This window comes from Limanda limanda, chromosome 12 (genome assembly GCF_963576545.1).
Source record: "Limanda limanda chromosome 12, fLimLim1.1, whole genome shotgun sequence".
Taxonomy (NCBI): Eukaryota; Metazoa; Chordata; class Actinopteri; order Pleuronectiformes; family Pleuronectidae; genus Limanda; species Limanda limanda.
This window is the reverse complement of record NC_083647.1, coordinates 15,832,097-15,851,505: the sequence shown is the minus strand read 5'-3', so window position 1 is coordinate 15,851,505 and position 19,409 is coordinate 15,832,097. Positions and strand designations below refer to the sequence as shown.

Sequence of the window (19,409 nt, the reverse complement as noted above, 5' to 3'; positions counted from 1 at the left end):
AGATAAAAACTGATTTCAAATTGAAATTCATTGAATGAGACCTCTGATTTAAGGTTGGATTACAGGAGAAATTATCATCTACCTTAGTGACAGAAACTCACTTAATGTAACTGTGCATCCATAGAGAAGGGCTGCAAAATGACTTGTTTCAGCAGTTAATGTCCATTATTCTCATGATTAATTAGCAAGTTTGTAAAATACTATAAAATTGACATGTTGATTTGAGTCCAAGATGCTATCAGATGATTTTTTCTGACAGTCGAAAACAGACTTTAAATTTGCAATGACATCACTATGGAGCAAATCCTCACATTTGCAAAGTTGACTGGCAAATATTTAGTAATTTGTCTAAATTATTAAATACATTTTAAAATCAGACTTTCAGAAACTATAAAAAAGCTTACAATGCAGTTTATATTACAAATTTATTCATAGAGCAAACAAGATGTATTGACATTGCCATTTCAAGGGTGTCACTGTTAAGGTTGATCCAAGGAATACAACTCAAATCTCTTCATGCAATTGAAACAATTTATTGAACAGCTTTAATAACTTTCAAGCATTTACAGTCGCAAACCAAGTTATTTCTTAAGGTGCCCATCAGTGAGAGGGAAGTCAGTCGTCGTGTTTCAGCATCCTCATTTTCCCTTGTGACTGTCGATGTCACACTGCAGACGTTTGATCTCCATTTTGTAGTGGTCAATTTCATCCTGGAGGTGCTGTTGGACTCACATTAGCAAACACCGACTGTCCTCATCTCCCAAACCAGACAAGGATTCCATACTTTTTTAGAACGGCTGTGTATGCTGCAATCTTGCACTCGACATTCTTTTCCGCATGATTGACCATTGTTTTAGGAGTAGCTTGGCCTTCTCTTTTCTCTTCTCCAGTGTGGCTGTGATGGTCTGGTAATTCCAACCGACCTCATGTGCCAGACGGCTGAGGCGGGCGTACTATGAGGGGAGAGGAAGTGATCAAACAGTTAAGATCTGCAAACACCAACTGAACCAAATAAGGTTTTTAAAACCTGCAGCTCTAAAATTACTGCAGATGCTAAAGAGTACTGATTTCTGTTAGATATAATATTGATATTGCATTTAACGAGTTTATGTTCAAAGCCTCAATTTAACAAACAACTTGTCCCAGACTCAACTCAGGAATCAGATCCGTAATTTCTCATCAATAGATCAGTTTAGGAGTAAAGATCTCATCAATGTCAAGTAGGAACTGTTGTGGCAGGTCAACAAAGCTTTTCGATACGTGCCAATTTTACATATATAATATTCAAGGCTCACCTTGTGAAGAGGCTTTAGGCGCAAAATCTTCAGAGCAGCTGGGACAACCATACGCTTTCTCTGTGGATCAAAATTCACAAGTTAGATAAAAGAAGAAAAAGACAATGAATACACACTGCTCGGGCAGCATGTCTCAGACATTTGTTTATTTTCAGAGGTAACTCAAACAAGGTAGGTAAGGTATTTAGATTGACATCACAGACAGCTGAGATGAAGCCACACGTGTGGCCCATCGGTAATATGGATGTGTGGTTCTTTGTTGCAGCTCTTCACCTTGTTATAGGGCAGAGTGATGCCTTCAAACACCTTCAGCTTCTCATGAGCAGCCTGGCTTCTTAGTCTTGTGGGGCAACATGCCTGACGACATCCTGAGCTGAGAGCTGATGAAAGTCCTGATGTTGGACTTGCATTAGAAAACGACAGACGGTGACACTGTCCACGTCTCTCAGTTCACATAAGGACTCCATACTGTTTCAGAACGGCTGTGTCTGCTGCAATCTTGCCCTCAACATTCTTTTCCGCCTGCTTGACCGGTGTCTATTTCTTGCAGTAGCGGAGCTTGGCTCTCTTTTCTCTTCTCCTCCAGGGTGCCTGTGATGGCCTGGTACTTCCAACCAACCTCATGTGCCAGACAGCTGAGGAGGGCGTACTATGAGGGGAAAGGAAGTGATCACACAGTCAAGATCTGCAAACTACTGAACCAAATTACTGCAGATGCAAAAGAATAATGATTTCAGTAAGATACAATATTGATATTGCATTTAACAAGTTTATGTTCAAAGCCTCAATTTAACAAACAACTTGTCCCAGACTCGACTCAGGAATCAGATCCGTAATTTCTCATCAATAGATGATCAGTTTAGGAGTAAAGATCTCATCAATGTCAAGTAGGAACTGTTGTGACAGGTGAACCAAAGCTTTTTGATTCGTGCCAATTTTACATATATAATATTCAAGACTTACCTTGCGAGTGGGCCTCAGGCGCACAATCTTCAGAGCAGCTGGGACGACCATACGCTTCCTCTGTGGAACAAAATTCACAAGTCAGATAGAAGAAGAAAAGCGCCTGAATACACGCTGCTCGGGCAGCATGTCTCAGATATTTGTTTATTTTCAGAGGTAATTCAAACAAGGTAGGTAAGGTATTTAGATTGACATCACAGACAGCTGAGATGAAGCCACGTGTGGCCCATAGGTAATATGGTATGTGGTTCTTTGTTGCAGATCTTCACCTTGTCATAGGGTGGGTGGATACCGTCAAACACCTTCAGCCTCTCCAGAGCAGCCTGGCCTCTCGTGGTCTTGTGGGGCAACATGCCTGAAGGCAAAAAGAAAATTGAAGTTCAATAAAACGTTAAATTCCATTCGACTGCAGATATTTCAAATCGTAAATTGGTCCAAGCACAAATGTTCACCCCCACTCAACTCAGCAATCAGATCCAATAAAGGGTTTTTCCATCAAAAATGATCAGCTTCGGGATAATGAGAACATCACTGTCAAATGAGGAACACGTTGTGCTGGATAAGGTTCAGTAAAATGTAAAATTGTGTCGACTGCAGCCGTTTCAAAACGTTAATTTGTCTAAGCACAAATGCAGACGACCTTTCAATGGTTGTAAGACCAACAACTGAAACAGGCACACTGCTTAAATTACTCCTTAAAGTTGAGAGCGCTTTCACTGAACTTGAAAGGAGCTCAGCAAGTTGAGCACCATCTGTCAATGATTACAAATTTCAACGGCAAGTCTATGATGAATTAGATTTTTACCTCCGACTGTCGTCCAGAAGATCCTGCTGGGAGCTCTAAAGTGGTACGGTCCACGAGAGGGGTTGGTGTTTATCGTCTTGCGCAGTAATGACAGGTACTTCACTGTAGACGGGCACAAGGTACATATATACTTTAGTACAAGTTACAAATACTTTAGTGAAAACTATTACTTCAGTATTGTACTGCTGATGTCTCAGATGGTAGTGCATGTCAGGTATCTCATGGTCATTTAAACTCGAATTACAGTGATAAAGCATCATCATCGACAAAGCACGTTTCAAAAGGCCAAAAATGGAATTGCGTGACTTACGCTTGTTGCAGTAGAAACTGCCAGAGATTTGGATGCCCTCACATCTGACAACCACAACTTTGTGACCTGAAGCGAGATGGAAACACAATTTAAGCATTTGAAATGAACAAACTTTTGAACAAGTTTTCAGAATGGACTTTGGAGAGCGTTTTGATAAAGGGCCTCAATGCTCAATGGGTGTAAGTCCAACAACTTGAACAGGCAAACCACGTAAATTACTTCACATTAAAATTCAGATCGCTTTCACTTAACTTGATAGCTCAGCAAATTGAGCACCATCTTATGTCAATTACAAATTTTTAAGGCAAGTTTATAATGAATTACATTTTCACCTCTGACTGTCCTCCAGAAGTTCTTGCTGGGAGCTCTAAAGTGGTATGGTCCTCGAGAGGGGTTGGTGTTTATCCTCTTACGCAGGAAAGACAGGTACTTCACTGTAGACGGGCACAAGGTACATATATACTTTAGTACCGGTTACAAATAATTCAGTGAAAACTACAACTTCAGTATGGTACTGCTAATGTCTCAGATGGTAGTGCATGTCAGGTATCGCATGGTCATTTAAACTCGAATTACAGTGATAATATCATCATCATCGACAACAGGTATGTTTCAAAAGGCCCAAAAATGGAAATGTGTGACTTACGCTTATTAAGGTAGAAGCTGCCATTGATTTGGATGCCCTCACATCCCACAACCACATATTTGTGACCTGAAGATATAGAAACACAAGTTAAGCATTTGAAACGGACAAACCCAGTGAGGCAACATCCAGCTGCATCTCTCAGATGGTAGTTCATGTGTTTTTTCTCCTGGTCGTTAAACTCGAAACAGGTAGATCAGACAGATTCAGAGGAGTTGAGGGCCAGTTTTATTCAGGCACGTGTGTCTTAATGATGACGAAAATAAATTCATTAAGATACAAGTTTCCTCCGAGAGCTGTAAAGGCCACATGGACACTAGACTACAGGGTTAGCTGCATTGTTAGCTTAGCATTAACGTGAAAGCATGCTAACATAGTGATTTTTAATTCAATAAGGCGAAAAGGAATTAAAGCAAGATTATTATGTGTAAACAAGCATTGACTCGTCAGGGAAGCTGCCATTAAGAATACACGTCCACTCGGCTACAGCTAGCTGCCGCACACGTGTTGAACTAGTATTAAAACAAACACCAAGCAAGACAAAGTTTACACCAAGTGTGCCTGAGAGTATTCCCGCAGTATAAGTGTAAAGAAGAAGACTAGACTCGCCGTTAAAGGCAAAAAGGGGAAATTGATCCGCAGCGTTTACGTACCTTACTGATTCCGTCCGCCATGATGAGCGAAAAAGAGAGATACGGAGCTGCTCCGAGTATAAGGCAGGGTTAGGCGGAAGTGACGACACATGAGTTCATTCTCGCGGGACGTGGTGTAGAAACGTGTTTTTTTATACATTTTTTAGTTTATGTGTTTAAAATGTCACGATATATTTTAAATTTAATATATAGATTATAATGGCAAAATCCACTCTTCACAAATAGTCTTTATCAAGCAAATTGCCTTTATTTACTTTTTTTCCTTCCCTATTCCACACAGTCTATCTGTAAAGATATGCACATTTATATAAAGTACAAACATAATACAATACTAATGCTGTGTAGATTGTTGTTGGAGAAGTTCGGTTAAATGTCGAATAAGATTAAAGCTATTTGTTATTTTTAATAAATTAAGGCCTCCTGTATAATTTCTGCTGTTAGATTTTAACCTCTAACTTTAGCACATCATATAATACACTGTACATATCATTATTGAAGCAGTCCCCTGTTTGCCAATATTCAGCTAATATTAATACTCAGTTATGTCATACCTAATACTAATATCATAGCAGCATAGTGTGGCTCACAAACTCTTCCTGGGGAGATAAAACTAATGATTAAAATAGAAATACATCAATTATGACCTCTCTGCATTAAGGCTGGATTACGGGGGAAATTATCATCTACATCAAAGTCCCAGATACTCAGGTCTTGTACCCATTCATTTGTAAAATATGAAGGGCTGCAAAATGACTTGTTTTAGCAGTTAAGAAAGATTGTAAAACGTCATCAAATTTTGGAAAATGTTGATTTGAGTCCAAGGTGCTGTCTTGTCTGACCAACAGTTGAAAACATACAGATATTAAATCTGCAATGACATAAAACACCAAGGAGCAAATCTGCACACTTGCAAAGTTGACTTCAAAAATAAAAATCACAATATATAAAATTTGACTTTTCTGAAAGAAAAATTAAAGATAATAGCTTCATATGACGTTTACATTTCAAATTTATTTAAACAGCACACAAGATGCATTGATGTAGCCGTATGAAGTGCTTCAGTGTTAAGGTTTCCCAAGGAATACAACTCAAATCTCAACGTGCAATTGAAACAGTAATCATTTAATGACCAGCTTCAATAACTTTCAAGCATTAACAGAACATTCATGTCAGGCCCGGTGAGACGGCGCATGCAGCAAACAGTTATTTCTTAAGGTGTCTCTGTCAGCGAGGGGGAAGTCAGTCGTCGTGCTTCAGCTTCCTGATCTTTCCCTTGTGACGGTCGATATCACACTGCAGTCTTTCGATCTCCTTTTTGTGGTGGTCAATTTCTTCCTGGTGGTGCTGCCTCAACGCGGCCAGCTGCTCCCTCTCTTTACGCCTTGTGTGGATAGATACAGCAACAGGTGACGACAGAGAAGAGACAACGAAAGAAGGAACAGAGACAAAGAGAAGATCACAATTAAAAGAAAATGTGGCGACTCATGAGGTGACTAGAGCCAAGTCCCCCTGTCAACATTAGTTTGCTATAAAAGGACAGAAATACCCACTTGAAGTACATCTCCTCCTCAGCAGCCTGCTTTTTCCCCATGGCTCCACCAGCCTCTCTGATGGACCCTCCACCTCCACCACCTTTTCCGGCACCTTTGCCCAGCTCACCCAGCTGAGAAATCCAAACACAAAATGTTTAGTGTCAAATAATTAGTAATAAGTTGAAGCCATGTTAGGACTTTACTCCAGGGACACAACTTTAGAGGACATGGGCATCAAATTACAACGTTTTAAAGTCAATTTCTCGCTTGGGATTTTATTATTAAGACATGTTGATGTGGTTTTAACAGGGTTCAACTACCTTGATGTCACACATACACATGTTTCTGTGATATTAGAGTAGTTGGATCAGGAAGTTGTGAGACACTCCCCTGTGAAGGTCAAAATTGTGTTTATTTTAAAATGGAGGCTTCTTTGTTTGGCAGGTTTCAGACTGACAGAGACAGAGGTGCTTAGAACACACTGGAAACTGTTTTGTGCAAAAACGAGACAATAAAGAGCTGGAAACAAAAAAGCTTTACAACATGGGGCTGATTCACTTTGATTTAAAATGGCCTCTCAGGCAATAACTGGTATTTTATTTAGACTTAAACGTCACAGGATTGAAGTGAAACCGTGTCAATTCATAATGGTCCTCGTTTCACATCTGCCCGACCGAACAATCCACTCAACCACATCACAACCACACTCCTGTGACGTGTGAGCATGTCAACAGGTTGGCTATCTGCCTCCATTATGGTGAGTTTTAGGTTTGTTGCGTCACACGAAGAGGCGGTTTATTCATGTGTAACCTGCGTTTACCTGGTCTGACGACATCCTGAGCTGAGAGCTGATGAAGGTCCGGACGCTGGGTCTCAGAAGTCTCGCCATGTTGGACTCACATGTGAAAACAACACTGAAAGTGACAGTGACGGTGTCCTTGTCCTTAAACGACACCACCGGGCGGCGCCATTACTCACACGGACCGGGGGGTGTGATGACGACACGAGCTGCACGTTAGTCCTTAAAATAAACTTATATTAATTAAATAAAAATGCCTTTGAAAGGGGTTTTGTTAAACACACATACACTGTTCGTTTGACTTTGTATGAATGTAAACAGTAATGTTTTATGGCGTGGAGAAAAAAAAAACTCGTCCCCCATGTTGTAATGGTATGGTCTCAAAGAATGTTCTTTGGGACTACCATTACGCAGCTAAAATATTTTTTTTGATTTAAACTAAGATAATATATTACAAATAACAAAATGTACAGTATTAAAGGTATTAGAAGGAAATACATGAATCAGAGATAAATAATGACATTCAAATGAAATAAATCTTACCCTGCAGATTTCATTGGGTGCATCAAAGCTTATTTTATAGTATGTTTTCTTTTTTTAGTCAAACATAATGTGAAGAATATTGGAACAATATCACATTTAATTGGAAAGAGTTACTCAAATACAAAAAATATTACCTAAAGTATTATGGTGTTTTTGACATTGCCATAGAAAAATTGAAATGTGTTGCATTATAAAATACATTCTTGCAAATGCAGCTCGATTTAACTTTCACAACTATCAAAAAACCACCTAGATCAACAAATGCTTTGAAGAACTTTATTCAATGCTGCAAAAGAAGTATACAGTCCCCTCTTTGAACAAACCAAGCACTGGCTTATTGGTGAAAGGAACCTCGCAGACACCGTCCCTGAAGATGCCTATAAATACTCTACTTTCCAGGCAACTCTGTGCTCACTCCGGCCCGAAATCCAAGAGAAGAAAATAAAAAACACCAGCTATCAACTTAAAATTTCAATCCACATTCAACATTTTTCACAATTCACTTCATACGTCAATACTCTACTCATCAAAGTTACATATATACAGGTATGGTTGCACCCTTTGTTGGCGAGCAAGTGCTTTAGAAAAAAGTAAAATGACCCCAATGCATGTAGAAAATAAAACCCACAAGTCTAACCGAATTTCAAATGAAAATTTCTTCTGCACTGCTGTTCACAATATTTCCATTTTCTGAACCAACAGCAACAATTAGAGGCACTCACATTGCATTACTGTAATAAAGTATCTACATTATTCCTCTTACAAAACTGGGGATTTGAAGACTGAATTAACACGTGTTCTCTTGGGCTTGCTTGGGGATAATGCATTGAAATTAAAATTAAATAAAATGTACAGTTGCACTTGAGGGACAAATCCAATTCTGGCCTGTGTGTTTGCAAAAAGTATTGTCATGAGTTTCATAAGAAGGCATCTGTCTGCAAACTTGGCTTGACCACATGTTCCCTGTTTCATTTGTGTTGTAATGCTTTGTAACCTTCTTCCTACTATCACACCAGAAACAGTTTTACAAGTGAAAAGTTTTTCCTTAATTTTAAGATAAAAAAAATAAAGTTATAGGTATTATTTCAAAAGCTGAACTGTCTGCAAATTGTGCTCTGACAATATATTTGTAAAACACACATTGCCCTGAAGTATTTCTCTACAAGCGCATTGTGTCTCTAGAGAAAAGAGCAGAGACTTCAGAACAGGCTTTTGATTTTTTCTTTTAGGCTGCCTTGTGCTGATATGTTTTGGTTTTGTTTAAAACAAAGTTTAAAGGGAGCAAAATGGACAAACGAGAAAGAAGATAAAACAAGATGAGGGGCTGCAGGTGGGTAAAGAAAGACCGGGATGCATCACAGGGCCAGGAGTGGTCTGCGGAGGCCCTTTGGAGGAGGCAGCGGGCGCCGCTCCCCTTTCCAGCCCCGTCAGTCCTGCTTGGCGTTGCCCAGCGCTCTGAGGCGCTCCAGGAGGGGAGGGTGGGAGTAGTGCCACATGGAGAACAACCAGTCAGCTACAGGGAAACCCAGGTTGTCCTTGTTGAGCTTGATGAGGGCCGAGTAGAGCTCGGTGGCCTTGCCCATGCCCTGTGCAAAGGCATCTGCCTGGAACTCAAACCTGCGACTCAAAACTGTAAGACAGAAGGACAGGAGCTGCAAAGACACAAGACAAAAGTTAATTAGAGTGAGGAAGTGGAACTGTTAATAATGAAATGCATTAACATAAATATAAAAAAAAAGCAATTTAACTGATGATTAAATGATGAATCTCATAGTCACCTCGTTGTACGGGGAGAAGATGAACTGGAAGATAATCATCAAGCCTATTAATGTGGGTTGACTGTCATTGAAGCCGAAAGCTACAAACAGCTCCTTACGTCCAATCAGAACAGCGAAAAGGGAGAAGCACAGGAAGGAATTCATCTGCAGGAACAAGAGTCAGCAGGTGTTATTGACGTAATGCTTTTCATTGCCTACATTTGGTCAATTTTCATAGAGGTCAACTTCATGCTCTTGGAGCAGTCAGTAAAATTAAATATGAAAATTCATGAGATCCTGACCTGACTGATGATCATATTCTTTACAGTGTGACCGAGCTTCCAGTGACCGAGCTCATGACCCAGCACTGCGAGGATCTCTGAGTTGTTGCAGCCTTGTTTCTTGTTCTGTGAAAATATTTATATGAGAAAGACAAACCTGATTCAACTGAAAGATAACTCATCATCATCACTACTTATAACATTTAAGACTATAAATTCACAGTACTGACTGATCAAATTCAACTTAGGGAAAAGAGTGGTCGACAAACAATTGACTTGAACTATCAGGTTGTGTCAACCAGAGGAATTCTGGTTAATATCAGAGCAATACGATATTTTCTGATCTTTTCATGGCTGTGTCACCTTGGGCTTGGCTTTGGCTTCACCAGATGACTCGTCACTCTCTGGCTGCTCAGGCTGGGTCTCTCCGGACTTGTTGAGAGGGGAGTAGTCTTCCAGAAGAGTGTCAAACAGAACGATGCGTTTGTTTTTGAAGAACCCATAGAAGTATGCATTGCTGTGCGATGACCGCTTGGAACCTGAAAACATGACATTAAAAGCAGTTAAGAAATGCTGCACCTGTAACCATCTGGTAGAACGGCTCAAGATATCTTCAAAACTTAAACACATATGCAACTTATAACTTTACCTTCTACGACGTAAACCTTAGTGAGGGGGAAGCTTATACTCTGGGCCATAACCTCAATGTCCGTTCTTAACTCTCCCTCGGGCAGCACAGTGAACTTGTCGAACAGCGGAGCAATGTAGTCAGCATAGATGGTGACAAGTACCTAGTATCCAAAGAGAAGACAAGATGTATTATAAGAATGAGTGGTGCTTACACTTTTTTCTACACATTCACACATTGTATCAAGTGCTTGCGAGGAGAACATGGCACTAACCAGAGAGACAGCCAGGGTGAAGAGCCAGGCGTAGATGAAAAAGTAGTCGCCCCCAATCTTGATGATGTACAGGAGCAGTGAGGTCACAGGCAGCAGGATACACTGGGTCACAGCGAACTTCTTCACAGCGTCTCTGAGGAAGAACCCCAACGTCTGAGGGGAACAGCAGACATTAATATGAATAGAAACAGAAAGACAGAAGGATCTATCAAGAGGATGTCTGTATTTGTAGTTATCACCGATGGCAGCCTGGGTTTTAAAGGGAGTTATATTTTAAGTTTGCAGTTATAAGCTGCCATTGTCTGCTTGATTTCCTATAACTTATGACAGATTCTAAAAATGAAAAACTTTCACTGTGGAGAATATTGAATTATTTTAGAGAAATGTATTCATTCTATTATATCCACCTGCACATTTATCTTGTTTTCAAGCTGTCTCTTTTTGCCCAAATCTAAACAGGGGTAAGTTTACTATTTCCACTGCAGATTTGAAGACGGTAAGAGGATGATGATTATGTATCTGCAGGTCTTCCAGAGGCAGGAAACTACAAACTGACACATTTGAATGAGTGCTGTTCAGTCACCGACCGTACCTGCTGGTTAAAGCCGTGCTTCTCCTCAATGACAAATGTGTTGTACAAACTCCAGGGAAGTCCAGTTATGGCGCTGAACAGGGTGGCAAGCGTCAGGAACACGAGGGACTGGGTGATCTCGTACTCTGAACCAAATCCAAACTGACTTGTCACAGAGCAAGCGGCGCCCCACAGAAACGGGATTCCACCAAGGAGCAGGATCAACTATATATAAAAAACAAAAAAATCAATCAATCAAACATTTTTAGTTGTAAGTTGATCATTTTGTCAACTCTGCCTTTTTGGCACTGAAGGTCAATCCACTTTATTAGTGCATGATATGTGTAATTCAATCTACTGCATGTTCGTACCGTCCCCTCAGTCTCAGAGTAGAGTCCAGACCAAAAGCTGAAGTTGCTTTTATCCAGCTGATAAAGACGTGACTTCTCAAATGTTGCAGAATCCATGATCTTTCCGAGCTCTTGCGGTACATGTGTTGTTGATCTGTATATCCTCCTCTGTAAAGCAGATCCAGTATAAGTACATCGTTAACAGGTTATCACAGAGCAAAAAAGGGGAAACAGTATTTCAGACACATCACAAGTCCTGTGTTGAATTCAAACGTTGTCAAGTATCAGGCAACAGGAGACCTAAATGACAAAATGCCCGTAAGAATCAGTACATTGACACTAAAATACCTCATGTTGTATTTCTCATCATTCTCAGTTTCATTTGTCTGGGTGTATGCTCCAATTTATTTGACCTTTGTTGCTTTTATAAAACCTGTTTCAACAGAGCTATTGAAAACCAGACTACATCTCTTTGTAGATGATCGAGAAATAAAGTTGATACTGATTCTGACTTTTCATCGAGACTCGTCTGCATCATGTTCTTCCTCAGCTCCATTCCACTGGCTTCAACAACCAAAACCAAAAAGTTAGTCAGTTGGCAATTCAGATAGTAAAGAGCTGTACATGCAGTAGAATTACAGGAAACTCTAGCAGTTTTTATTCATGTTAAGTTTGAGATTCTATTGTTTTATGCTTAGTTTTTAGATTCTGGTGCTCTATTTCATTACTGTTTACAGGGACCTCAATATTTAGTTCCCTCTCATGTATCTCATGTGTTGGAATAACAATAATTCTTCTTGAATCTCAAATTGTACCTTCATTTTATAAACTTAGACGATATAATCTTACTTATCTGCCAGGTTCTTCTGACTGCTACAACACGGATATAATATTCACTGCAGTTAACATACTTCTCAAAAATTTGTTGTGAGAAGATAATGCACAACAGAGAGGCCTTTTACAACCATTATAAAATACTTAGATTAATGTAACAGCTGTTATGTAAATGTTTAATACAATCTCCTTCCTGTTTCCAAGAGGTGCCTATCACATCAAATATCACAAGTTACCTATGTCACTGGTTTACCTCATGTTGTATTGTCTACTGGTTTATATATATGTTTAAGTTGAACTCAAACACACACACATGATCCTAACAGTAGCGATGGACTCACCTGTCTGTAAGACAGATACGCCTCCCACAGATACACTGTCCACGAGAAGCCCAGAACAGCATAAAAGATCTTCTTCTCCACCGAGAGGTCGAGGATAGTTTCCATCATGTTGGCTCTGTTGTTGCTCTGTGTTGATGGAGCAGGGCTGACTAGCTCGGCAGGCTACCGCTACCTAGCCTTCCTGACTGTTAGCTTGAGGCTAGCAGCTACTTAGCTCCCGCTCTACACACAAACAGAAACCCAGCGAGGCTGAAAACACGGGAGAAGCGTCTCCACGTTAAATCCACGGACTGACGTTAACTCGGGAAATGTCAGCATCTACTTTTCATTCCTGGCTCGAGGCTTTTAGCGCTAATATCTTTCCATTCATGCAAGAAGAGGCGAGCCTTTCGGCAAAGTGCGGCGACGAATTGTGCCCCTGCTGAAACGTCGACTGTAACAAGAGTTCCGCCGCTCAGTGACTCACGGAAAAGAAACAACACTTCTGTAAGATTCAATTCACAGCTGAGTGGTCACGAAACTAAATACAATAAATACGATAAGATCACTTCGAGTGTCTCTAAACCCCTCTAGTGAATGAGACAACCAACTGATGTAGAACTGGAGAGAGGCTTTCAGTTTCCAGAGCCTGTAAATGATCAACTGTGATCAAAGCAAACAACAGAAGCTACCGGTCAAATACAAGTGTTCTACACTCAGACCTCTGGAAAAAAAACACCCAGTTCATGGAGAACACGAGTCAAACATGTAGTAGGCTACGTACATATGCCGTTGTGTGCTACTGTGCTCTGACTGAAAACCAATCGTATCTATACAATGTGTTTACCCTCTGTGACTTTTTGAGGTAGCAGCTAATCATGAGTGATGAGTTATTAGGACCTGAGCACTGACAGCCACTGACAGACAGTGAGGCCCTATTGAAATTGTAAGGATTGTAAGTAATTCAAATTGAGATGAGTGTCATCACAACAAGATTGATATACAATTAACTCAAAGATCAATTTTTTTTGTCACACGGCGTGACCGTAGCGTGGCGTCAAAATGTTATTACACGCCATCATGGACCATGAATCCTTTGCTGCTGAGCCGTCAACCAGGGGCGGTTCCTGGTACCGGCGACATAGGCGGTAGCCTAGGGTGAAAAATGCCGAGAGGGCGGCACAAGAGACTGAATTATCATGACGTGACGCATGCATTGTACAGCCGTGGCCAAAAGTTTTGAGAATGAAACAAATATATATTTTCACAAAGTCAGCTGCCTCAGTTTTTATAATGGCAATTTGCATATAGTCAAGAATGTTATGAAGAGTGATCAGATGAATTGCAATTAATTGCAAAGTCCCTCTTTGCCACAAAAATGAACTTAATCCCCCAAAAAAACATTTCCACTGCATTTCAGCCCTGCCACAGAAGGACCAGCTGACATCATGTCAGTGATTCTCTTGTTAACACGGGTGAGAGTGTTGACGGGGACAAGTCGTGAGATCGCTCTGTCATGCTGATTTAGACAGAATAGCAGACTGGAAGCTTTAAAAGGAGCGTAGTGCTTGAAATTGCACCTCTGTTAACCATGGTTACCTGCAAGGAAACACGTGCAGTCATCATTGCTTTGCACAAAAAGGGCTTCAGAGGCCAGGATATTGCTGCCAGTAAGATTGCATCTAAATTTACCATTTATCGGATCATCAACAACTTCAAGGAAAGAGGTTCAATTGTTGTGAAAAAGGCTTAAGGGCACCCAAGGAAGTCAAGCAAGCGCCAGGACCGTCTCCTAAAGTTGATTCAGCTTCGGGATCGGGGCACCACTAGTGCAGAGGTTGCTCAGGAATGGCAGCAGGCAGGTGTGAGTGCATCTGCACGCACAGTGAGGCGAAGACTTTTGGATGATGGCCTGGTGTCAAGAAGGGAAGCAAATGTAGCAGGATGCGCCTTTAATTAGTGCTGCAGTACCGGCCTATCACGGTTGGTTGCGCTGTCTATAAAGGTGAGTGGTTGTGCACTGGGAGCCCTCTTGCCTACAGGTTACAGACTGCCCCGCCTCCTGTTATCACCGCACCTGGCCGCCTCTCCTGATCGCCTTTTCAGCTGATTCGTGCAGCTCGCTTGTTTGGTATGTAGTAGTTGTTTGCGTCTGTGTACCTTCTAAACTTTGCACAAGTCCTCAACATTGGCTTCTATCCCTCAGGCAGTTCATTGGCCGGGTCTTCCTTCTCCCGTATCGGCCCCAATTGTAGGGCATGCGAGTGTTCTCCTCCTCTGCCGGTTGCAGCGGGGAGTGATCAGCTGATCGATCGAGTGCACGTAATTGTGCTGCTCGACGCAAGTGATCCCCTTCCTCTCCTTTGATGTTCATTCAACTCCTGACGGTATGTGGATAAGATGACGCTAACTCAAGTTACCACAGTTGTTGTTCAGACTCTAGAATAAATGTATTTTTCTATGGCAGGGTTGACGTGTGTGTCCCCCCCCCCCCTCTTCACGCTGCTGTTGGCCGGCTGCTGTTTTGCCCACTGGCTTATATAGCCAACACATCCATCCTACTCTGCATCTCCTACTGTGCTGTACCTGCCACCGAGTATGGTGACTGCTGCCTCATCTTTAGTCTCATCTTAATCTATTCAGTTAACCGACTTTTAACTGATCTTATTGATATTATTTGTGTGTGGTGGTTTGTTCTGCATGTTTTTGACCGACTTCTAACTGATCTTATTGATGATATTATTTGTGTGTGGTGGTTTGCTCTGCATGTTTTTGACCGACTTCTAACTGATCTTATTGATGATATTATTTGTGTGTTGTGGTTTGCTTTGCATGTTTTTGGTTTAATTCGTTTCCTTAGTTATTTTGGTTTGGCTAAATTGCTTTACTTAATTATTTGGATTTATCAGTTTGGATAAATCTCCATTACTTTTGATTTAATTTCTCCGTTTGTTTTCTTTTGTTTGCATTTATTGAGTTTGTTTAAGTTGAACACATTTTATTGTGAAGTCATGTTTAAAGATTATATAGATATTAATTAAAAGGAATTGAAATTGTACGCTGGACCCAGTCTCAAGCTTTCATTAGTAGTGAACTTGTGTGCTTTAACTTTAAGGTTAATCTAACTCTCCAGGTGAAATTCCTGGGGTGGCGTTGCTGGCAACTTGTCACTAGTTCAACTAAAACTTCATCTTATTGGTCCCTCAAAACGTCGAGTGCCACACAAAGAATCCATTTATCTCCAGGAAAAACATCAGGGACAGACTGATATTCTGTCAAAGGTACAGGGATTGGACTGCTGAGGACTGGGGTAAAGTCATTTTTTCTGATGAATCCCCTTTCCGATTGTTTGGCGCATCTGGAAAAAAGCTTGTCTGGAGAAGAAAAGGTGAGCGCTACCATCAGTTCTGTGTCGTGCCAACAGTAGCATCCTGAGACCATTCATGTGTGGGGTTGCTTCTCAGCCAAGGGAGTGGGCTCACTAACAATTTTGACAAAGTCCACAGCCATGAATAAAGAATGGTACCAAAACATCCTCTGAGAGCCACTTCTCCCAACCATCCAAGAACAGTTTGGTGACGAACAATGCCTTTTCCAGCATGGTGGAGCACCTTGCCATGAAGCGAAAGTGATAACTAAGTGGCTTCGGAAACAAAACATCGAAATATTGGGTCCATGGCTAGGAAACTCCCTAGACCTTAATCCCATTGAGAATTTCTGGTCAATCCTCAAGAGACGGTTGGACAAACAAAAACCCACAAATTCTGACAGAGTCCAAGCATTGATTATGCAAGAATGGGCTGCCATCAGTCAGGATGTGGCCCAGAAGTTAATTGACAGCATGCCAGGGTGAATTGCAGAGGTCTTGAAAAAGAAGGGTCAACACTGCCATTATTGACTCTTTGCATAAACTTAATGTAATTGTCAATAAAATCCTTTGACACTTATCAAATGCTTGTAATTATACTTCAGTATACCATAGTAACATCTGATAATAAGAACTGAAAACACTGAACCAACACACTTTGTGGAAACCAATACTTATGTCATTCTCAAAACTTTTGCACACCGCTACACTGCCATGGGTGGAACCAGGACACCAGTGGACACAGGAGCTGGATCCGAACTCATGGGTGTTTGGCAGGCTGTTGCGTTGGCAGGACTTCAACCACCTATGCATTGCACAATATCTTATAATATGTATATTTAAAAAATGAACCATAACCATTTCAAATTAAATATACAAAAAAAAAAATTAAATTAAATTAAAAATTTTTTTTTAGATGAAATTAAAAAAATTTAAAAACAAAGAAAACTGCGTGCGCACATCCTGCATCATTTCAACATGCATCAGTAGACATTCAATTATCTGAAATAGTTTTAATAAAACATGCACTTGTCAAAGTGTAGGTGTGCTATGTCTTGAAAAACAGCTTTGGATTCCTATCACTTGTACAAACTTTTTGGAGGCCAAGTATGAATTACGAAATGTGAGAATGGATTTAAAAAAAAAGAACTGTACTTGTGTAACAGTGTATTGTAAATATAGGTGCATCATTGTCAGCTGTATTGCCAGTTACAGTTTTTAAGTGCAATATTGAATTAACTTGGACCCCTAAATGCATGACAGTTTGCGTGTGTATGTTGCGGTCAAAAATCAAAGGAATCTTTAAGTCTTGCAAAGGTGAAGTCTCTCTCTCTCTCTCTCTCTCTCTCTCTCTCTCTCGTTCTCTCTCTCCTTCTCTCTCTCCCTCTCTCTCTCTCTCTCTCTCTCAGAATTGGGACATTTCCTCAAACCTTGTAAACATTGAGGTACGACGAAGGTTCATCCTTCGCCAAAGGAGACAATGTTGTCATAACTCCGCTGTGCATTGTCCTATCACCACCAAACTTCTGTCACATGATCAAAGTCCAAGCCTGAACACTCTGTGTCAATATTTCCTCAGTCATTATTTATTTTTGTCAGGTAAAACGCATGCAACGCTTCAAAATGCATGTGCTTGGGCCCGCCCAGTGCTGCTTTGCAGTCCTAGAAATTTTAGAAATTGTAATCCTGGTTATTAATATCTTTTCTGGCAAATTAATTGGCTTTTTGTTTTTATACATTTTTTTGGTTTTTAATTTAATTTATTAAAAAAAAATTATTTACTATTATTATTTTTTACCTCCTGCGTAGAGGACTGTGCATCTCCTGCGCAGAAGCGAACGGCCAGGATTATTTTTTTTAATTTTCTAATGTTTTCTCAGTTTTTTCGATTAAGCCTTTTTGCAATCTTTTTAAGTTTCTTAAAAAAATACCTTTTGTTTTGAAGGAACCTTAGCCTTAATTTAAGGAGTCTTTTGTTTTGCTACTGAACTTTGTTTTGCTTCCATAACTTGTATTACCAATTTAATAACATATACTTTTACTAAATTAAGTTGTGGTGATGTTCTGTGCTCAGGTCCGGTTACTTTGAAGCTTTATATGATCTTAAATGAATTTGGTTAGGTGGTGACCTGATAGCTGAATGGTTAAGATGCACATACTATGGTCATATATGAGCTCTGGTTTCTATTATTGTTATGTTGTTTGTTTTTTAATATGATCCTGAACCATTCACCACATCAGCTGATTAAAAGATCATTATACTTATTAATATTAGATGGTTGTTTTTACATGACTCTGAATCATCCACATGAGCTAAGCATTGATTTTACTCCCAGAAAATCCAACCAATTTAAATTAACTGTATCTGAAAAGCTTTTATACACAATCAGATACATATGCAGATTCACTAATATCCAACTATTTAAGTGGCTGTACTTTTTTTATCCCTGTGGAGACACTCGGTAGGACGTTTTACAGTCCACTTTTCTATTTATAATGAAGAAATATCAAATCACTTTAACAGCAGCTTTGGGGGTAATTAAGTACAGCACAATTAATTTAGTCAGCTATATTTGGCTGTGCACAACAGAATAAGTCTTTAATAGGTGCCTAACAATAATATTTATAATTATTTCAGGAAAATGAATTGGCTTTTTGAGGGTTTTAACATGCTCCGGAACATGTTCACATTGACCGATCTTCACAAAAATCGATACACATGAGTATCATGACCAGAAAAAACAAAAAGTCTCAGGTGCAATTTAAAAAACGCAACAGGAAGCCAGCTATTTTGCATTTAATGGCCATTTTCAACATTTTTACTTTAAGTTGGTTCCTAAAAAAAACTTTCTTGCAGGGGGAGAAGTTTGTCCTTCGTGAGGACTGGTTATTATTACTACTTAATTATGTATTACTAGCTCTATTCTTTCTCCTATACACTAATTCTGGTATAATTAAAAACACTGACATCTGTAAGTTTCAATACTAGACACTCGTTAGACATGTGCTATAGAAATAAACCTTTATTATTACTATGCTTATTCTTATTTTCTCTATTACAACCAGTCTGACATTGATTAAACATGACAATTACCCAACTGTCTCTGGACTCTCTCCTTTCGTCTCACCCAGCCGGTCGTGGCAGATGTTCAAGTCCAAGGTTTCCTAATCACAGTCGTTGTGTTTTCATTACTGAGGGAACTGTTTAATTTCTCTATTATATTGTTAGGTTTCAACTTTACTGTGTAAAGTGCCTCGAGATAATGTATGGGGTGATTTAGCTCTACACAAATAAAACTGAATTGATACTGTGGATGATGTAAAGTGAAAAGTGAATAAAGCTAAAATAAGTTGCCAAACTGTTTACCTTCGTATTATAAACCAAGAACAAAATCTGTCCAATATGACAATTTATTAGGAATATTTATTTCATAACCTTTGATGTCAGGTAGTTTTAAAACTAGATTTTAGCAAAGGAACCCTA

At 39.9% G+C, this 19,409-nt stretch overlaps 3 protein-coding genes and 6 non-coding genes across 9 annotated transcripts; all 9 read right to left on the bottom strand.

Moving 5' to 3' along the window:
- Window positions 1-411: 411 nt before the first annotated feature.
- Window positions 412-4,690, bottom strand: LOC133014927 (large ribosomal subunit protein uL13-like). The gene is made up of 8 exons (XM_061082143.1): window positions 4,675-4,690; window positions 4,020-4,085; window positions 3,706-3,807; window positions 3,374-3,439; window positions 3,064-3,165; window positions 2,528-2,613; window positions 2,259-2,318; window positions 412-953 (listed from the first exon to the last, which is right to left on the bottom strand). Exons 1-8 carry the CDS (start codon window positions 4,688-4,690, stop codon window positions 789-791), a joined length of 663 nt encoding a protein of 220 aa, XP_060938126.1. The 3' UTR covers window positions 412-788.
- LOC133017001 (small nucleolar RNA SNORD50) lies at window positions 1,151-1,219 on the bottom strand. Its single transcript, XR_009682346.1, has one exon. It is a non-coding gene; the product is annotated as a small nucleolar RNA SNORD50 (small nucleolar RNA).
- On the bottom strand, window positions 1,422-1,501 carry LOC133016997 (small nucleolar RNA SNORD34). The gene has a single exon (XR_009682342.1). It is a non-coding gene; the product is annotated as a small nucleolar RNA SNORD34 (small nucleolar RNA).
- On the bottom strand, window positions 2,384-2,463 carry LOC133016995 (small nucleolar RNA SNORD34). Its single transcript, XR_009682340.1, has one exon. It is a non-coding gene; the product is annotated as a small nucleolar RNA SNORD34 (small nucleolar RNA).
- On the bottom strand, window positions 2,719-2,795 carry LOC133016998 (small nucleolar RNA SNORD50). The gene has a single exon (XR_009682343.1). It is a non-coding gene; the product is annotated as a small nucleolar RNA SNORD50 (small nucleolar RNA).
- On the bottom strand, window positions 3,251-3,333 carry LOC133016990 (small nucleolar RNA Z195/SNORD33/SNORD32 family). The gene has a single exon (XR_009682336.1). It is a non-coding gene; the product is annotated as a small nucleolar RNA Z195/SNORD33/SNORD32 family (small nucleolar RNA).
- LOC133016992 (small nucleolar RNA Z195/SNORD33/SNORD32 family) lies at window positions 3,893-3,976 on the bottom strand. Its single transcript, XR_009682337.1, has one exon. It is a non-coding gene; the product is annotated as a small nucleolar RNA Z195/SNORD33/SNORD32 family (small nucleolar RNA).
- Window positions 4,691-5,660: 970 nt separating the features above from the next.
- On the bottom strand, window positions 5,661-7,135 carry atp5if1b (ATP synthase inhibitory factor subunit 1b). Its single transcript, XM_061082529.1, has 3 exons — window positions 7,022-7,135; window positions 6,220-6,332; window positions 5,661-6,050 (listed from the first exon to the last, which is right to left on the bottom strand). Exons 1-3 carry the CDS (start codon window positions 7,088-7,090, stop codon window positions 5,909-5,911), a joined length of 324 nt encoding a protein of 107 aa, XP_060938512.1. The 5' UTR covers window positions 7,091-7,135; the 3' UTR covers window positions 5,661-5,908.
- A 670-nt stretch (window positions 7,136-7,805) lies between these two features.
- Window positions 7,806-13,196, bottom strand: zmpste24 (zinc metallopeptidase, STE24 homolog). Its single transcript, XM_061082350.1, has 9 exons — window positions 12,580-13,196; window positions 11,426-11,572; window positions 11,076-11,279; window positions 10,484-10,636; window positions 10,231-10,372; window positions 9,945-10,120; window positions 9,603-9,707; window positions 9,322-9,465; window positions 7,806-9,195 (listed from the first exon to the last, which is right to left on the bottom strand). The coding sequence occupies exons 1-9, from the start codon at window positions 12,685-12,687 to the stop codon at window positions 8,971-8,973; spliced, it is 1,404 nt and encodes a 467-aa protein (XP_060938333.1). The 5' UTR covers window positions 12,688-13,196; the 3' UTR covers window positions 7,806-8,970.
- Window positions 13,197-19,409: the final 6,213 nt, after the last annotated feature.